The following is a 20,096-nucleotide window of genomic DNA, read 5'->3' as shown; positions in this document are numbered from 1 at the left end:
TATGCAAGTTGGCTTTATATATAGCCATATAGAAGGTAACCGAAAAATAAATATAATGTTATTCCATATAAACTTAGTTCATAGCCAAAGAATAAGTCAGTGCCCTGATTTCTAGGGATTATCAATAACAAAGCTAAAATACTAAGTTGACACCTAAATCAGTCCCTCTATTAAACTAATGACATCATTTTTAATTTATTCCTGGATCCTGACAAACACCAAGCAACATACGCAACCCCTAAAAAACAACACGTGTTAAGGGTTTGGTTATGATATCAACTAATTACTTTGGAGAATGATAATGCAACAACATCACAGCTCCATTTTGAGTCAGATCATGCAAGAAATAGAAGTGAACATTAATATGTTTGCTTTGATTATGCATGATAGTATTTTTTTTAGAGTTTAATAGTAGAAATATTATAATAGTACATCATCATAGCTCCAATAGAGGCATGATTAAGCTTTTCTAATATTCTTCATAACTACATGGCCTAACATGCACAAGAGACAACAATAATGAACTTAGTTTCAATGATGGTCTCAATTTTAATGGTGGAGACTGCGATTATATGCTGATTCTTTGAGGATTATGTTACAACTCCTAAGCTTAACAAAAATAAAAAACCTGATGTACTTTTTCTATCTAACAAAGTCTCTTATATAATCACTATTAGTGTAGGAAAAAACCTCTATATTACCATTTTATTTATAAGAAATTCCATATGGAAATGTCCCCTTGATATAACAAAGTACTCTCACAAAGTTTCAAAGGTGGATTTTTACAGGATGTTTCAACTACCTATTAAGCAAACTAACAATAAATATAATATCAGGTCTGGTTGATGTTAAAGACATCAAACTTTCTACCATTTATATGTATAAGGTGTTGTCCACTACCATGCTAGCGGAGTTTTTAACCAATTTGAATACTAGAATAATAGGATTAAATATGACATTACAACCAGCCATATTAAATCTCCCTAGCACCTTTTAGGCATACCTTTTTTGACAAATAAAATACCATCAGGTCATTATAGCTCTTCTAAACCAAGAAAATATTGCATTCATCCAAAATTCATCATATAAAATTCTTTTATTTGGAGTGTAATAGAGTCTCATCATTTCTAGTAAAGATAAGGTCATCTACGTAAAGGCACATAAGCAAGAAAGTACCTTATGAAGATTTTTTTAGGAACAAAGTATGCTCATAAAGACATTTCTCAAACCTTTCCCTTAGAAAATAAGCTTTAATACGATTGTACCATGCCCGTTTGCTTCAAGTCATATAAAGCTATTCATAAGTAATACACCTTATTTTCTGCTTTTTTTACGACATAATCAAGGGGTTGCTAAACATACACTTTCTTATTTTAAGTTGTTAGAGCAAGCATTAGCCATATAGTATCCATGTAAGCCACGAGTGCAAAAACCTTTGTGTAATTTACCCTATATTGTTATGTGTACCTTTTGACATTAAGACGAGCCTTGTATTTTTTTACGTTCCCATGCTCATTTAGCTTAGTCTTGTATACCTATTTCACCTAACTATTTTTTTGCCACAAGAAAGATTAGTGAGCTCCCATTTATTATTTTTTCGAATGGCTTCAATTTTAAAGTTCATGACACATCTCTATTTGGTATTCTGAGTTACATCCATATAGGATAAAGGATCCCCATCAACAAATAAAGCAAAATTACCTTGATGATCATTATCAAAAAAGCCCTTGCTATTGTTATAATCACGTATCTAGATTGGTAGATGTCAAGAATGCCTTTCAGTAGGACTGGAAATAGGATCAATATTTATGTATTTTATGGTTGTTCGATGATTCAAATTCTTCTCATGAAAGCCTCCATGATTATCAACATTGATGGATCCATTGCTTTTCTCATAACTAGTCCCACCTGAATTGTTATTTATGTTGTTCTTGATGTCTTTATTTATATCACTCCAATTAAGAGATGCTTGAATTACTTTCACAAGACTATCATCATTTTAGGGCCAACTTTCATCTTTATTAATGATAACATCACAACTAATAAACATCTTTTGAGAAAGTGGATTATACAAGTGATAAGCTGTGGACTCCTTGTTAATTCTCAACAAGACATATTTTAATGGTGTCCAATATGATGTTTGGTATTGGAACATAAGGATAAGAAAGACACCTAAACACTAAAAAATAAAAAACATATGGTTTAGTGCCACTTCATTCCTCTTTTAGAGTTTTATTTTGAATTGTTAATGTAGGACTTTTATTGAGAATATATACCACCTAGTTGCTTCGGACCATGTTTATGATCGTTTGATTTTTCCTTTCCGCCACTCCATTTTATTGAGGAATGTAGGCTATGGTGAGTTGTCAATATATCTCATTGGTTGCACAAAACTTAATAAATATGATATCTTTGCCTTGAACAGCTTATAAACCCTGGATAATAATGTCAGCTTATTTTTTAATCTTCATTTTAAAAAGTTAGAACATTCTAAAAGCATCCGACTTCTTTTTTAAAGAAAAAAACACATAGTATCTTGTTAAAGTCATCAATAAAAGTTAAAAGATATCTCTTGTGATTGTTGGAGATAGGAGAAATTAGTCTATATATATCTGAATGAAAGAGCTGAAGTGGTTATGATGCTCTCCACATATTTTCTCACAGAAAGAAAATTTTATGTTGTTTTCTCAACACACAATCTTTGCATAACAGGTTGGAACATTGCAGTTGTGGCATCCTATAAACCATCCATTTTTTTCATAGAGTTTTGAGGCCTCCAAAACTTAAATAGCCATACTGGCAATGCTAGAGATAATATAGATTTTATGCTAGAGTGAGAAAACAATGCTGGTCTTGAAGTTGAATCATAGTAAGAAGATCCTATTAAAAGAAATGGTTGTTTCGATAATAAAACCTATCTTTAAGTGGTACACCTTACACATATTATATCGAAACAAAATTACCAAAACTTTTTCCTGTAGTTGGCCAATGTTTAAGATATTGTTTTTCAATTTAAAAATATAAAATAACTCTATAATAACTTACAAAACATGATTAACTTAGAGATGAATATGATATTTTTGCATTTCACTAATGCTAGAGTTATTGCCCTGCTATTTTCGCATTTCACTAATGCTAGAGTTATTGCCCAGCTTTACGAACTTGTGAAGCTCTCATCCAATTCTAAAAAGAATTTCTTGTGTATACACATATGGTTACAACAACTCAAGTCTAAGAACTATATCGTTTCATCAATTGCTTTATCGATATAAGCTATGAAAAGCAACTTCTTCATACTGTTGTTAACTTCAAGAGTATTATATTTTGAAAAATAGCCTTTTGACTCTTTCTTATGTCTCGCCATCTTTATAACATCAATATATGTCATGAGCACCAGTGATTTAGTGGTTTCAGCATAATAGGCTTGTGACTTATTTTCCTTGCCTTTCTTTGGAAATTCATACTAAAAATGGCCAAGTTCATGACAATAAAAATATTCAATAAATGATTTATCAAAACCTTCTCTCTCATACCCCCGTCCCTTACCTCGAAAGGCACCTCCACCATGACCTAGTTTGCGAACACTATTGTCATAAGTAATCTTTAATGCTTTCTCTCCCATAATATATCCTTGCATGTGTTGTTCATGAACCAATAGGTTACTTTGCAATTCATCAATGAAAATAGTTTCAAAGTCTTTTTAATATAGTGTATGATCTTGTCAATAACAATAATATTAGTCATTGTTTCACCATGAAAACATATTTTATTAACAATGATGAGAGTAAATGAAAATTAGTTGGAGACGGTCTCACCTTCCTTTATATGAAGGATTTCAAAATCCTTACGAAGGCCTGTAGTTGTGCATATTCGACCCTTGCATTACCTTGAAACTTTTTCTTTATAAAATCCTAGACTCCCTTCAAAGTCTCCATGTTCAAGATAGTTTTAAGGATTGAATTATCAATGGCATGAAAGAGATAATTCTTTGCTTGTAAGCCTTTTAATTTTTAATTTGCCACCTCTTTTTTTGTTTATATGAGAGATTAGCATCCTTTATTGCAGTAAAAATTCCACTCTCAACTGCATGCCAATATTCTTTTGGAGCGAAGAAAATTCTCCATCAGCATGCTCAAGTGATCATAATGCCTAACAAATCATGGAATTGTTGATTGAACAAAACTACCATTAGTTGTCATCTTTAGCTGTTTAGCTATGGCTATAAGATTTGAGAAATTTTGACACAAGTCCAAAAAAACTCTGCAACTAAATACTAAAGATAGCTTTTATAGGAGAAAAACTTATATTATTTAATATGCAAGGTGGCTTTATATATAGCCATAAGATAACAAAATAACGAATACAATGTTATTCCAAATAAACATATGTCATAATCAAAGAAAAGGCTAGTGTCCTGATCTCTAAGAATTATCAGTTACATAAAGTTGAATTACTAAGTCAATGCCTAAAGTGTGGTAACATTTATCTTTTTGAATTCAAAATTCTTTTTTTTTTAATTACCATTGATTTTCATTTTCTTCAAAAACCAAAAGAGAAAATGCGTGACATCGTTCACTTTATGTATTTAAGTTGCTTGGTGTCATTATTATTAAAATAAAATGTTGAGAATGGTTCATGTTTCTATTTGTTATTATTTCTTGTTTTCTCTTTTATATCAATTATCAAGTTGTTGTTATCATGTTCGAGTTAAGGGGAGAAAAAGAATTGATAGTGTTTTGGGTGATCAATTTGAATAAGAGTTTGAATAATAGGTAAAGATAGTTTGGGTATTTTGCATTAAAAAAAAAATGTTTGACGCACATGATTTGGGTGGTCAGTTTGAATAAGCCCAGCAGATGAATAGAGAGATACACTGCAAGATATGGTATGCCCCACAATTGATTCTTATCGTTAAATCACCAGGCAATTAATAAGCCTATGACCAAGACATGGAAACAGAGCGCAAGCTTCCCATGATTGTCTGACAAAGAGGTTATTGTTTGATATAAAAGATCATCATACCGCAGGCGCAGAACTCAGGGAAAAAAAAACTACAAAAATCCTTAACGTTGCTAATTAAATATGCATTGAATTTTAGTTTTATTGTAATGAATTAGATAGTTGCTCCTCATCTTATTTTTTAGCAGCAAAAGAATCTGATCGTGAAAAATATAATGATATCAAGTATTATTATATTCGTTATTTGATGAAAAATCAAGAAATCATGACTGAGTGTTGTTCGTCTAAGGATTAAATTGCTGAAATTTTCATAAAGTCTGTTAAAACTTATTTGTTCTTTAAAAAATGATGGGTATGAAAAAATTTAAACTTAGGGTTCGCATTGTAGAAGAACCTGTTTATAGCAGAGTTTTTTTATTGCTAAACAAAGTATTTAAGATCATCAAAATAAAAGAAAGATCGGTAGATATTAGTAGGAATTCTAATCTAAGTAGTAGTTCTTGATAAAAAAAAAAAAAGAAGAAGGATTTATGTGCTGCCATGTCCGATTAAAGAAAAGATTTATGTGCTGCCATGTCCGATTAAAGAATCGAAAATTCGAGAGCTAGCATTGAATATTTATAAATAAAAGCATGGAATGTTAAAGATGTAGTGTTTCTAAGAAAGAGTGCATGAATGACCCAAACTCCAAGGAACTCTCTGTACAAGCTAGCTGACGTTTTCTTTTGATGCTGCGTTCGCCTTTCATAGCTTTATTAATCTGGAGTGATTTCTGCATCTGAAATATTGCGAATATATATTCTTTTTTTCTTTTGTTTTTATCCCTCTTTCTTACACTTGAATCATGTGATGATTTATTATCTTTAGCATATTTCATTATTGACTCGGGTTTGAACCTTGCTTACCATGCGCTCATTGACAAATTCGTTCACATGGAGCACTTAACCTAGACAAAAGACAATACTCTACAGCACGAGAGCTGAAAGTTGACATTGTTGTTTTCAAACCCCCCATATGTCGAGAATAAGAATTTCAGGAGTTATTTAACTTACGATATTTCTAATAAACGTGGAATTGATTCTAGTAAGTTGTAAAATCGAAATTGTATCCATGGAACTAGGAATTTTAATATGGGAGAGCCAAAATAGAGGACAAAAACATCACGGGGAGCTAAAATTTAAAATTTTCTAATTTTATTGAACGAGAGGGATGGAAAAAGGCACCTATATTAATTAATAATCAACCATATATTGGGACATGAATGCGTAGATCAAAGGCAATAAGGTCTTGTAAAGCACAGGAGTGGAGAAACCTAAATGGGTTTGGTTTGTTGTGCAAACAAGCACGAGATAAAATGGAAGAATCTATGCCCACTAGCTAGGATGAGGATGAGAACAGGAGGGCGCCAGGTCGGTCTGTTTACCCTCACTACCTTCTCTCTCTTTCCTCCTCTCTCTCTCTCTCTCACTGATCACTGCCAGGACCAGCACACAATTTAATCAATGGCACCGAAGTCAAAACTCAAAACCTAACTTGAACATACCCTTTCTCTAGCAGCAGCTGGCCTGAAGAAAAAATAGAAGAAACCCCAAAAATAACCATAATGATGCATGTGACTTGAAAGTTAAAAAAGGGAGGAAAAAAAATCATCCTAAGCTGATTGCTCACTCCCTAATATATAGAGAAAACCCAAGGATGATGAAAAGGACAGAGCTCACATGAGCCGAACCAGATCATCCATGGGCCCATACGCACAAATCCTCTCTCAATCCTCAACCTTCGAATCGTCATGGGTCTTTCTTTAATAGCAGAAAGAAGCGAGAAAATATTTGTGGTTCGTTGCTTGTAGAGAGAGAAGATTTTAGGAAACTATAATTGGGAAGCAAAAACCCTCATACAACACCTCTCTCTCTCTGATGTAGCTAGGTCAACCACATGATGAACAGCTTGCCTTCTTTCTTTCTAATATTGAATTACCGTATGGCTTGTCTAGTTTAGGGTTTTGAGTGTTTTGTTTTTATATTTTATTTTTAGTCAAAGAAGAAGGCACCGACTCTTTGGTTTGTATTGAGCTAGATGATTGCTCCCCCTTTGCTTCTCTTCTTTGTGGCCTCACAGATTTTGAAAGAGAAAATCTTCTAAACAAGAAACCAAATCCTCTAGAGCAGGTGAGGTAAGGCCTTGTTTGTGCTCAATATTTCGCTAAAAAGTCGTAAGCCCACTTTTTTCTTCTTCTTTTCTTTCTTTCTCCTCAATCATCATTTCTATTTTGGTTGTTGGATTTCAATTCTTCAAGATCTACTGTGATCATAAGAAGTTCTTAGTGGGTCATCATGAACTTCGTTGAAGGAGAAAGAGGGGATTTTGATAAAGAAGAACAAGGGGAAGAGAAACAAGAAGGAGAGGAAGCTGTGAAGACAAGTAAGCTCCTCTTTTCTTCTCCTTGTACATCATCTTCTTCTACCAAGTACAAAACTTTTCTTCCTGAGCACCACAGTATGTGGCCTGGTTCATTTGATCAGTCACAACAAGATAGCAAAACCCAAGAACCATCTCTCAATTTTGATAAGAAGCTAGAGCTCATGGAATTATCACTGGGAAATAACAACGAAACTGAGAGCACTAGTGCCGCTGCTGTTGTTGGTGCTAGAGAGTCTATTGAGAGAGAGCACATGTTTGACAAAGTAGTGACCCCAAGTGATGTAGGCAAGCTAAACCGTCTTGTTATACCAAAGCAACACGCAGAGAGGTACTTCCCTCTCGATTCTTCATCGAATGAAAAAGGCCTCCTCTTGAACTTTGAAGACCGGAACGGCAAGCCATGGCGGTTCCGGTACTCTTATTGGAACAGTAGTCAAAGCTATGTAATGACCAAAGGTTGGAGCCGGTTTGTAAAAGAAAAAAGGCTTGATGCAGGCGATATTGTGTCGTTCCAACGCGGTGTTGGTGAGTCAGGCAAGCACCGTCTGTTCATAGACTGGAGACGCAGGCCTAATGCACCAGATCCAACAACATTCTCACATTCAGAGCTCCAAAATCAGCAACACTATCCACAGTCAGTGCGGTGGGGCAGGCTGTACTCCATGCCCCAATCTAATTTATCCATGCAGCAACCTCAATTGCGACATTTGAATTACAGCATTCATCCTTATCAACAACAGCAACATCAGAATCGTAATCATCAGAATCATTATCATCAACCGTCTACGATTAGTTATGGCAATTCAGCGCTGTATTACTTAAGGCCATCAGAGACACTTCAGATTGGGGCAATGCATCAACAAGCTGGAGGAAGTCATGTCCCACTGGTGATAGATTCAGTGCCAGTTGTTCACGGTAAAACTGCGGGGAAGCGGCTCAGGTTGTTTGGTGTAAACATGGATTGTCCTACACAGGATGAAGATCAGTCATCTTCCATCACAATGGCACATGGCACAATGGGTTCATTCTCTTCTCATTTGGCTTCATCTTCTCTCCTTCCTCCTCTCCAATTAAGGGCACCCACTAGTGCCCCAATGCAAGCTGAGGTTTTAAAGAAAGGAAAGAATTCCTTCTCTTTTGATCTAGATCTTTAATCCATATGAAGATACCATTTCTTCTGTTCCTTCACATCTGATTTCTTAATATGGGTACTAGATGTAGGTAAGAGGCTTTTCAAGAAATTTTCAAGTTTAGCCTTTTTTGAGTTCCTTTTTGTTGATTGTTTAAATATTGTCAGCAAATTAAAAGATGAGGTTTTGGGTATATTGTGAAGATCAAAAGATGGAAGAGCAGTGCAAGAAATGTGGAGTTCGAAAAACTCCTTCAATTGTGTATAATACAGATATACAGAGAAATATCAGAATATTTCCATCAATGTTTTTCTTTTATTGACTGGTGGCTTAACTTATTGCTATATATTGACTCTATACATGCGATGGACTCTCCCCAGTTTGTTTGGGTTAATTTCTGTTCCCTCTTTAGCCATCAACTTCAAGCTTACTCTCTCTCTTGATGACAGCATTTTATGGTACATTGCTAGAGAAAGGATATAAAGTGGAAACTTCTTTCCTATTTTCTCTTCTTCTTTTTTTTTGTTTTGTTTGTATTACCTCATTGGGTTAATATTCTTGGTGATGGTTAGTTGAGTTGGATTGCAGGTTCCGCGCAGAAAGTTTTCAGCAGCTGTAAAAGTTAGCTTCTGTATTCTTACTCTTTTTTTCACTTTATTTATTTTTAATCAATCTCTCTACATCTTAAAAACTACTGTAGCATTGTTAAATTTCTTTCTCCGCAACACATTGTTTCTTTTACAGCCACCTTCTTGTCTGGATTGCAGCAAACACAATCAAAAACTGCTTTTGTGTTGAAAGAGATTTATCAATAAGGTATCGTGATACCACCGAATCTTTTTAAGCGGTCAAGTGCTTTGTTTAATGTCTTTTGAAGCCCATTTTGCGTATGGAAATCTGAGGTTAAAGAGAGCACTGTATTCTGTGCGTTTCAGTTTTTATATGATGGTTACTTTGTATATTTTATGGTTCTTCGTTTAGAATCTAGCTCGCTCTAACATTGCCTGCATTGGCTACCCTTTCTAACTTTAGCGGTAGAAAAATTAATGGGGTGGTCTTCAGCAACTTTATGTTTTTGTTATTGCAAAATCCGACAAGCATTAATTCTTTCTTAATTCCTTGGTTTGTTCTTGAAACTCTGAAATTAAGTACTGTAGTGATTCTATAATCATTCTATATACGAATTCTCAATCATGAAAGAGTTATGAATCCTTGCTTCTCTTTGAAATTCTGGATTTTTCTTTTTAGTTTCTCCAAGCACTATATCTAATTTCTACTGATTACTATTTAACAATCGTAGCCTTGTTCGATTTGATTCGGAACTTACACACACACACACACACATTGATCCCTTTTTATTTTTTTTCATTTTGTGCGTGTGTGTCTGTACAGATGATGAATATGGGATTCAATATGCATCCTTCTTTACATGACCAGCATCTTCACAAACCATAACATTTTGTAGTGAGCTTTGGCTCTGTCTGTGGTCAAGACTGCTGTCACTTCAAAGGTACAATTACTGCCTTCACGGATGGTTCCTGAAAGTTCCGTTTATGGTATGTGCACTGCCAACAAATCTTCTCCCAGTGCTTTGATGTTTTTGTTCATACATCAAAACCTAATAAATTTCATCATGTTATAGAGATCATATCTTCGGGAAGCTGCTAAAATATTCTGTTTCTAATTGCACAAAAGATCATTAATTTGGGCATTGAGCTCAAGCGAGACCACGTTAAGACCCCTAAATCTTCAAAAATATTATAAATCTTTGGAATTGTTTCTTCATTTTATGGAAGCTCGATGGATAGCGTCTCTGTCAGAAACTCTGCAGTTTTTCACCTCATGTGGTCACTACAAAACACCTACCGTAGAATCCAAAAAATCTTTGCAAACAAATCAAGTCTCAATTAGGGTAGAAATGACTGTAATTAATATAACAAAAACAATTATAGTAATAATTAAGAACATTAAGAAGAAGTTAATTAGATCAATTCATGCACATGCATGATTGGAAGCCAAAACTATGTTTTGGTCGGAATGCGTATGCGTGTACCTACACACACACTACATGTTCTTTCACATGTGATTACTGTTAGTAATTCGATGAGTACATGTAATTAATTATGTGCATTGGTATAATTAATTTGGGAAGCATGACGTTATGGTCAAAGAGATTGCTGTGCCTAAGATATTGTTTGAAGCCGCAAAACTCATCCATTGATTTGGACACCTGAGTCACGACTTCAATTAAGTAGTTGAAGCTTTGATAATTTAGACAGTAAAACGGCCACTTTTAGACAATTGTGGAGATTTTATTAACTTTTGGCTAATAAGAAGATAGCCAAAAAAGTAGAAAAAGAAGAAGAAGAAGAAGAAAAGCCATTAAAGCACGGCTGCTGCAACGAAAAAAAAAACGTGATTGCGGCCATTGACTATGGATCCATTGTATGGAACCAGCTGTTTTTCACTAAAAGAAAACAGAAGACATTCATCGAATCAAATTAAGCAGCTGATTAGCTATAATATTATTCGATAATTACTGTATGTTCAATGTAAAATTGCTCCATAAAGCTATATAATTACACATTTCTTCTTCTTCTTCTTCAGACCAACGATGTTTTTGTATGTATGAGATTCCAATTGTTTTTGCATGGCAAAAATACCTTTGGGAATTGGTGATAAAATTAGTTGAATGTTTTCCCAATTAGAAAATATTGTCCACGATTAGAGATAAATAACGAATTAAGTTTTTCATTATGAAATGCAATAGGGGATTACAGATTCAAAATCGAATATATCACAGAAAGTGAAGATTTAATGATGGGATATGATATCAACCAAATCCTGAGCAGATATATACTTCATGCTTCTTTCATCAGAATCATGTGAACAAATCTAGCTGATATATTATCTTAATCATATTTTAAGTAAGGTATCCACATCCAGACTAATGTAATCACAGATATATATTCTTTCTTGTGACCTGCCCTCAAATTCAAACCTCAGATGATCAGTGGGGAGGAAATCCACTAACCACCAGATTCCAAAGTGTCTTATGATTTGTAGCAAAATTAATGTATATGTTGTTGATGTGTTAATTTTAGTGCAGGTAGAGGAAGGTATTCATGGTAACCATATATGTCATCATTTTTATGTTTTCACAGCTTGTTAAATTCATATTATCAGTTGCTTGCACAATGGGATTATGTTATTAAATAAGCCTGTCAATCTATCATTCCTTCTATATATGATCATCTTGTCGGTAAGTGTTTTCTTAATTCAAGATGATACATCATTAATTGATTCCTTCTTAATTAAGTTTGATTTGTGCAGCCCTAAACTGAGTTACATGATCTTACAGCGATCATCCTCGTGCTGCACGTATCAGAAATGCTCTATTATACATTTTGCATCAATAACAAAACGATGATATATATATTTTTTGAGGAATTGGCATGTACAATTTCCATCCCAACTAGCTAACCTAGTGCAAGAAATTGCTGAGAAGTTCCTTTTTATATCCGGATCAGTGGTTTAATTTCGAGATATATTCTTAATTTATGTTTCTTCTACAGTTTGATTATGAGAATGCAATCGCTGAGTTCGAAGGCAAGCTCTAGCTAGCTAGAATGTGTACCCGTTAGGGGGTTGCAACTGATCGGTCTTTGCCATATGAGCCAAGCCAAGCTTTCTGGTGTAGACAGCTGACTGGTTGTTTGTTTTAGCTTTTTTGTTTTAATTTTCGTGGTTAAGGTAGTAGTTAGGTATAATTTAATTATACATGAAATGTAATCATAAAAATTTATTTTTTTATTTTTTTATTTTTTTTATAAATCTCACACCCAAACTTCAATCTTCATTTCTAAAACCAGCACACATGCACATGTATCTGAGTACTTTCAAAAGAAACGGACGGCATATACGTGCCACCCACTTGTATTTCTTGGGTACTTTTTACCTAATTTGGCCTCAAACCTGTACACTTGTTTCTTTAGATATGCTTTTATTCGGCTTTCCTGATCGAAGCAACGTTACATTGAAAATAATCTCGAATCAATGCAGAATATTATATTATCTCAAGTTGGGAATTGTGCCGCTATTTGTGTGTGTGTGCGCGCGCGTGTAGGAATCATGCCACTACCTAGCTACGCTTTGAGATATAGTTAAAATTCCATACTGTAGATGAACAGAAATAGAGCTAAAGAACAACTATAAATGGTGAAAACAGGCACATAGAGGTGCACTGCTGATTTCCCTTTGTCTATGTCCCAGGTCTGATCTTGTAGATATGCTTCAAAGATGCCGAGCTAGAGTCTACAGTACCATGCATTTATAATTGAGAGAAAACCCAGAACAGCCTGCATGCTTACCCATCCTAATTGCCATTGATGCAATATTCCTGCAACTGTATAGTTAGCTCGATCTTGAGAGAACGGGGCTATGGGATGGTGCACACAACACGGACCAAATTCAATACGTCTTGATGGTGTGGGGCATGTACACTCACAGCTTGCACTGAATTAATAATGCTCCATACAAGTATTCTCAAAATTAAAAAAAAAAAATGAAAAAAGAGAGCTACCACATACAATTCAGTAATGACGGGGTGCATGATATATTAAAAGCTAAATAATCAGACTACATCTGATAAAGCTAATGAATGGAGGATGCAGCGAGATGTATTGGGGCAATAAACATATATTTATATATAGAAAGCACCATGGGCACAATTATATACTGACATAACGATTCATCAGCAACTTGGTCCAATTATTGTAGTAAGAGATTCATTGATTTCTCTCACAAGATTCCTATGCTCAAAGTCTTGGAATTGAAGTCCCCTCCCGGCCTATAAAGACAGTATGTGTAGGTTAGGTTTAATAGGCATAATTGATGATGATAAAGAAGCTACATGTGTGAGCCATAGCTGGTACAAAGGAAAGCAAAAGAGATTAAAGTTGCTTCACTGTTTAGTCCTTTGTTTTTTTTCCAGTCTCAAAATGAGGAACGGGGGTGATGGACAGCACAGGTATATGTGTAGCTAAACCTGCATGGACCACGTTCTTGTTTCTGTGCATTTAATGCATCCAGTACCGCATGCCCTTCTCTCCTATTGCTTTCTCCTTTCTCTGGTTCACCTCTCTTCCTGTGCTTTAACTTCTTTAATACGAAAATAACTTGAGAGAATGATCAGAAGCCATTGGGTTGCGCTAGCTGAATTGATGGGCTTTCGTCTTCATCGATTCTCTGTAATCATTTGTTAAGACTCTGCACGTAGTTGTTGCTGGTCGCTTTGCACATATACAATATATTAGCGCTAAAATCACAGTAAGATCATGCCACCATTTCTTCTCCATCTTACTATCTTGAGACTATCGATCGACCACCCCCCATTGATGGAGTACATGTAATCCTATCTTTTACTATTGAGATTAGAGCACATCATAAGACAAGCCATCTGAACAAGGAGTCCAGTCCAAGAGCAGCGTCGATGGAGGATAGATTGGACCTGGCTGTCTGTATCATATAATGCTTTAGCTAGCTCATTATGGCGAGTAATTATAAGCAGTTAGCTTATCAAAATCGAATAAATTAGAACAAATCATATAGTGTTATGTAATCATAACCATTATTGGGATTTTAATATGTCAATAACTTAATCAATCCCCTCCGTCTTATTTTGGTAGATGGAGCACTAAGCTGTCTTAGATTTTAATTTAATTTTTTTAACAAAAAATGAATTTTTTTAATCGAATTTGGAATTTTCAAATCTAATTTAATTCCTAATATTCACTGTAGTCAATCATCCTATCTAATTTTTCTCCACACTAATTTAGAGGGATGATTATTTTTTTCTAGATAACAAGATGGGAAAAAAAAAATTAGAGCCATAATTCCTCTCATCAAATCAAACATGTTAAATCTTGCTTTGTTTTTATGATAAAAATATTATTTTAAAAAAATTAAATTTATTTTATTTAAAAGTAAATTTTTAGTGTTTTTAAATTGTTTTAATTTATTGGTGTTAAAAATAAATTTTAAAAAAAATAAAAAGTAATAAACTTAAAAGCATGTAGCTCATTAAAAAGAGTTAGCATGAAGGTATTAAAAAAAAAAAAAAAAGAAGCAAAAGTATTGGTTGGAGGTAGAAAACGACAGGGTCAGAGTAGTTCGAATTTCAAGCCATCAATTACTCCGACAACGCCCGAAACAGACACAGAGTGATCCGAGGCACCAAGAATCTGTCGTAACTTCCAAGACTTTTTCAGCTAGGTCGATCGAGGGTATAATTATGCTTGCATGAGTGTTGGCATTCCTAGGCGTTCTTAATAAAATTAATTAGTCTCCTATCGATTTGAAACGCTTTTGAAAAAGGTCTGGAGAGAAAATCTTAGGCTCGGGTTTTGCCTTGACCCCAGAGCCTGACAAAATTCTTGACACAACTCATCAACGTACGGCTCGTCTTGTTAGGAGATGGAGGGCGTCTCCCTGGCTGGCTGTCTCCGTGTGTATGTGTGTGCGCGTGCGCGCAAACTCTTGATTACAGAAGGATGGGGAGGTGAGAACTTGCATTGAGAACGTTAGAATAATGATACAAAAACCAAATAATAAAAATCTTGGCCCTTTTCAACCTTAATTTATTTTTTGTTGTTTTAATTTTAGAAATGTTCATCTACAGAGATATTAAAAAGTTGATTTTCCATAAAAATAGAGAAAAAGATCATTTTTAAACATTTATTTTAGTTCAAGTAATAAAACACGAACAGAAACTAGGAATTTGAAAATCAAAATTCAGCTACTGAGTCTCTAGAAATTTGAATACGGCATAAGTATCTCCTTTCGAGCTCAAAAATTTAATTATAAATTTAGAATGGAATATGCTTACGATCATGAATGGTTAAAATTTTGGAAATAATTTTTTGTCATTAACCAAAAAAATAAAATGCAATCATCCACAAGAAAGATATTCGCTTACAGAAAATTCAAGGTCCATATTAGACCCATTTTATTTGGGCTTATGCCCCAAGTAGATAAAGGTTGGAAGAGAACACGCACAAAATTTATATATATATAACAAAGGGGGGAATAAAAGGGGGGAAAGTTGCAGAAAGCATGCAGCTCAGGGAGCGAGAGAGTAGTTAAAAAAGATGGAGCATAGATGTGCAGAGTATGGATTCCCGATAGAAACTCTTTTCGTTCAATACTCACCGGGCAACATTCAACTCATGAGATGTGTAAATCTCCCTCTTTCTTGTTTATAAATTTTATTTTCCATTTTAAATTTCCCAACTTTACCTTTTTTTTAAGAAAAAATATGTTCCTGTTGCAGGCGAATTGCGAAGCAGTTGCAGACGAGTACATCGAATGTGAATTCATGGTGAAATTCTTATACCCTTTTGATTCTTGACTTGCTATTGATTGTTTTTTATCATTTCTTTTTTTAGTGAAGATTTAGATTTTTTTGTTTTTGGGCGGGGGGTTGTTAATGGGTGAAGATTATTTTGATTGATTTGATTCTGCACAAGACAAAATCGTATAGACATCTTCTCTTCAGTGTAATCAATCAGCGTAGGGTCACTTTTGAGGTACAAACTGCTTTCTTTAGTTATGTTTACTTCTTACAGTTTATAGTGACTTTTTTCCAGGATGCTTTAAGGATATTATTGCTTATAGCTAATTATGTACTTTCTGTTTCAGTGTTTGTAATCATTGCTTTGGTCAATACGGTTTATTAACACTAACATAGGGCTGCTTTGCAGGGTTTGTTATGGAAGTCAATCTTTGTGTTTCTTCTTTTGGATGCTAGTATCCATTTCTTGTCTTGGTTATTTTCTTTGAATACTTAATTACTCCTTTAAAGTTGTGGTACGAAATGGTGTTGTATGCCTTAATGATCAAAGATAGAAGTCTTCTTTTGAAAAGAAACGCGGGAGAGTGGGGTTCTTCCGTGAGCTTTTCTTCAATTGTTTCGACATTCCAAGAGGTTAGCAATGATGGTGGGAATTGAACATAAATTTCGGTTTTAAAGTTGGAGTTGAATTACATGTGCTGCTTGAAAAGTGGGTTTAGTATTTTCTTCTGCAGATACTCGTGGATGTCTTTGTTGGAAACTTTATGTTTATCTGTGTTTTTCTTCTTTCAATGAGGCTGTTGCTTAACACATCGATTCAAATCTCCAGGTAAACGTTTGCTTCAGTATCAAGCTGTTTATTTCTTTAATGTTCTTCTTGGACTTGCAATATTAAGGGTGTGAGGCCCTAATAGCAATTGCCATGTGTGCTGCTCCTTGTTGTTTTGGTTCAAGCTCATAATTGAGATTGCCTGGGGGGGAGGCTTTAATTCTAAACTAGTATAATTATCTAAAAAACGGGTTTCATGTGTGAATAATAATTAACTGGGATGGATGAAGACATGGTGGCAGAGGTTTAGGTTTCTGTTAACAGTCACTACTTGTTGTACGTACGATACATACACCTATCCTCTATTTGAAACTAGAATCTTAGTATTATTTATATGGATTGATCAGAAAATGAAATTCAATATTTTGCACTTGCAAGAAGTTAGAGGTATTCATATTGTAAGAAGTTAGAGGTATTCGTTTGGGAGTTTTTATGAGAGAGTTGGGTGATACAGATGTCTAAGATCATTGAGGAGAAATGGCCAAAATAAGGCAAGATAGAGAAAAGTTGTTTTTGTTACCAACTTTGAGATTTATCATGCTGCTGTTGGCAGGTGCAGAGACATTTTGCTTGCAGTCCTAGTTTCAAGTCACTTCAAGATTTTTCTTATTGCCACAATGGTATGGCTTCTTAATTTGGCTTAATGAAAAGCAAATTGAACATAACTTTTACACTTTCACCTTCTATAATCTTCTAAGCACTGGTTCTTGTTCAATGCATAAGCATGAAGTTTGGTTTAATCTAACTTTTCTGAATATTCATTTTTCAGGTTTGGGAATTTCCATTTTCTGTAATTTTCATCATTGATTTATTTGTTTTATCATCCAACATGGTGGCATTAAAAGGTTAGATAAATCATTTATTCTATACAAGTATGCTTAACCTCTATTCATCAGTTTTTATGGTAGCACCATACTAGTAGTTATTGTTATATCATGCTTGTGTTGATGCTCACAGAAGTCTCAGCTTATATTATTGTGTAGATGCTGATTTTTCTAATTACAGAAAAACATTACATGGACTGGCATGAATCTGTTGTCTATGTTTGAGTATGTAACAAAAAATTTAGACAATTATGTAGAAATATATCCCAAGTGTGGACTGTCAATACTTCAAATACAGCATATGGTTGCTGTAACATCTTAAGTATTTATTTATTAGGTCCTTGTTATATTGAAAATATCCTTAGCTGAAAGCTGAGTATCCAGGTCCACAGGTATTTGTATGCACAATTAGCAGATGGTTCAAATATTCCAATTGACATATAAGATATTTAGAAATGTACTTGGATAAATTTAGTACTCATTCTAGTTTTCTGCTGTTTCAGTTCTTAATACTGAAGTTCCCAAATATTTCCATAGAATATTGCCTGCTTTCCTGCTTTTGTGAAGTTCATTTATCATGTGGATTTGTTCTGTCAAATGTGAGAACATTGCTAGTTGATTTTTCTTTTCTTTTCTTTCTATTTTTCCTTTCGTTTTTTTTAGTGGATTCTTGGTGGGTTATTGATCAAGTTGAAGTGAGCATTATAGTTTTACACGCTTGTGCTCTTTTTGTGAAGCAGTTTTCAGTGAGCCAGCTATGAATAGATGCATTGCGGCCTGCTTCTGTGCACGTGCTGTTAAGTTGCTTGTCACTCAGATATCCACTCAGATATCATTGAGATTTTAAATCATCTAGTATTGTTCATCTTCCTCGTATTCAAGCACATCATGACACGCTAGCCATTTTGGTTAAAATGCCAATTTTGGTTGACTGCTGAACATGAGTTGTGCAAATTTAATTGCCAAAATTGCAAAAATCAACATTCTGGAAATGTGATTGTGTCTTGGAGCCCCTTCAAAGCTGCTTGAGTCTTTTTAAAGCAGGCGCTCTTCCAAGTTATTGGAGTGACGAAGCTGCTGATAAAGCATGCACGCACCAAAGTATCCTGGGAGAAAGCAGTGAACGTTTAATGATTAAGAGCATTGCAGTGAAATAGCAGCCACATCAATGCAAGTGATTCAACGGAGTCAATTTTGTTAAAGAGCTGAATGGTTTAAATTGCAAGCCACCATATATGCTTGCTCCGTGCACCCCTTCCCATGAAAGTTAATCTTACTGCTCTACTGCAAGATCGGTAGCAAGATGACCACTCATTCTAGTTGTCTGTTCTATCTCTATTTTTTCAGCTGGGGAGAAATTTCATTTGTAAGTTTTTCATGTCTTTCTTTCTGTTCTTTGAAATGAATTCAATTTGCTATTCAAATTAAGATTTAAGAAAAAAAAAAGTAATTGAGTTGGTTTCAGTTCCTGTGCTACTCGTTTCACCTTCATCACAGGTCTGAATATCAGTACTCCCATCCCCCTTTTCCTTCAATTTACAAATAGTGAGAGCCCTCTGCATGAGTTCAAGAACAAAACAATGCATGCGGCAGTGAGTTGCATGAATGTGAGCCGCTTATACATGATATTAAATTTCTATGGCCGAAGAAGGGAAAGAAAAGAGCACAGAACAAACAAAAATCATACACTGAAACAACTCCTACTCGCTGCATTTTGTTTAATCACCTCAACGAACTTCCTATACACAAGTAGAAAATTCAATTGGTCTCTTTTGTAAAACTCAACTTAAAGATCGCCTCAAGATAAAGTCTGGGTCGCTAATCAAAAACATTAACTTGAGTTAATATATGAATAAAAATAATTATCATCACAGTTTTAAAACTCGATTCAATGATTGATTCAAGATCAGTCTCTGGAGTTATCATCACAGTTTTAAAACTCGACTCAATGATTGATTCAAGATCAGTCTCTGGTCACGAGTCGTGTTGACAATTGATCTTGGTTAACATAAAAATAAAAGTTGTTATTATTATAATTTTATAAACTAACTTGGATATCGATCTAGAGCTAAGCTCGAGTCACGACTCAAGACCAGCTCAGATCATGGGTTAGGCTAATTACTAGTATGAGTCTACGTAAGAATAAAAATAATTATTATTATAATTTTAAAATTCAATTAAGAAGTCAACCTGAAATAAAATTTAGGTCATAAGTTAGAATGGCCAACCTAAATTAACTCAGAATAATATAAAAATAAAAATAATTATTATTATAATTTTAAAACTCAATTTAAAAATTCACATCGTCAGATTGACTCCAATTCAAAAACAAATATAGTAGTCTCATTTTATCCAAAGAAATATATAAAAAAAATCAATAAAATTTTTAACTGTATTTTATTTTGGATTGATCTAATTTTTTATTCAAATTAGATCAGATCAATCCTTTTTTAAATTTAAAATTATCTAGATCTCAGGTTAATCAAGTCCCATCTAATATATAACAAGCATAAAATAAAATAAATTATTCAACTCAATCTAAAATGCACCAAACACAATGAAATATAATTATTTGTTCAATC

General features: G+C 34.2%; 2 protein-coding genes and 1 long non-coding RNA gene across 14 annotated transcripts; 2 read left to right on the top strand and 1 right to left on the bottom strand.

Moving 5' to 3' along the window:
* The first annotated feature begins 6,302 nt into the window (after window positions 1–6,302).
* LOC105126232 (B3 domain-containing transcription factor NGA1-like) lies at window positions 6,303–12,586 on the top strand. 10 transcript variants are annotated; one of them, XM_011027043.1, is made up of 3 exons: window positions 6,303–7,132; window positions 7,256–9,326; window positions 9,903–12,532. In XM_011027043.1, the coding sequence occupies exon 2, from the start codon at window positions 7,293–7,295 to the stop codon at window positions 8,532–8,534; it is 1,242 nt and encodes a 413-aa protein (XP_011025345.1). In that variant the 5' UTR covers window positions 6,303–7,132; window positions 7,256–7,292; the 3' UTR covers window positions 8,535–9,326; window positions 9,903–12,532. The 10 variants fall into 10 exon arrangements, with proteins under 10 accessions (XP_011025345.1, XP_011025343.1, XP_011025338.1 ...); XM_011027041.1 differs by having other exon boundaries at window positions 6,304–8,601; window positions 9,255–9,326; window positions 9,903–12,586; XM_011027036.1 differs by having other exon boundaries at window positions 6,304–9,131; window positions 9,255–9,326.
* LOC105126234 (uncharacterized) lies at window positions 11,688–13,171 on the bottom strand. The gene is made up of 2 exons (XR_842377.1): window positions 12,432–13,171; window positions 11,688–12,206 (listed from the first exon to the last, which is right to left on the bottom strand). It is a non-coding gene; the product is annotated as an uncharacterized LOC105126234 (long non-coding RNA).
* A 2,358-nt stretch (window positions 13,172–15,529) lies between these two features.
* LOC105126231 (protein arv1 homolog) lies at window positions 15,530–18,983 on the top strand. 3 transcript variants are annotated; one of them, XM_011027030.1, is made up of 9 exons: window positions 15,530–15,745; window positions 15,841–15,888; window positions 16,007–16,096; window positions 16,271–16,316; window positions 16,412–16,494; window positions 16,581–16,690; window positions 17,244–17,310; window positions 17,460–17,535; window positions 18,255–18,983. In XM_011027030.1, the coding sequence occupies exons 1-9, from the start codon at window positions 15,659–15,661 to the stop codon at window positions 18,359–18,361; spliced, it is 714 nt and encodes a 237-aa protein (XP_011025332.1). In that variant the 5' UTR covers window positions 15,530–15,658; the 3' UTR covers window positions 18,362–18,983. The 3 variants fall into 3 exon arrangements, with proteins under 3 accessions (XP_011025332.1, XP_011025334.1, XP_011025333.1); XM_011027031.1 differs by having other exon boundaries at window positions 15,575–15,745; window positions 16,596–16,690; XM_011027032.1 differs by lacking the exon at window positions 16,007–16,096 and having other exon boundaries at window positions 15,534–15,745.
* The last annotated feature ends 1,113 nt before the right edge of the window (window positions 18,984–20,096 follow it).

The sequence above is a fragment of the Populus euphratica genome, unplaced genomic scaffold, assembly GCF_000495115.2.
Source record: "Populus euphratica unplaced genomic scaffold, PopEup_1.0 scaffold75.1, whole genome shotgun sequence".
Classification (NCBI taxonomy): Eukaryota; Viridiplantae; Streptophyta; class Magnoliopsida; order Malpighiales; family Salicaceae; genus Populus; species Populus euphratica.
This window is presented reverse-complemented; position numbering and strand designations above follow the sequence as displayed.

Bases quoted from the DNA above. Each gene is read 5' to 3' on its own strand.
- LOC105126232 (XM_011027042.1), top strand. From the start codon at position 7,293: ATGAACTTCGTTGAAGGAGAAAGAGGGGATTTTGATAAAGAAGAACAA.
- LOC105126231 (XM_011027030.1), top strand. From the start codon at position 15,659: ATGGAGCATAGATGTGCAGAGTATGGATTCCCGATAGAAACTCTTTTC. The intron at 15,746-15,840 runs GTAAATCTCCCT...TTCCTGTTGCAG, and splicing joins ACATTCAACTCATGAGATGT to GCGAATTGCGAAGCAGTTGC. The intron at 16,317-16,411 runs GTATCCATTTCT...TAATGATCAAAG, and splicing joins GTTTCTTCTTTTGGATGCTA to ATAGAAGTCTTCTTTTGAAA.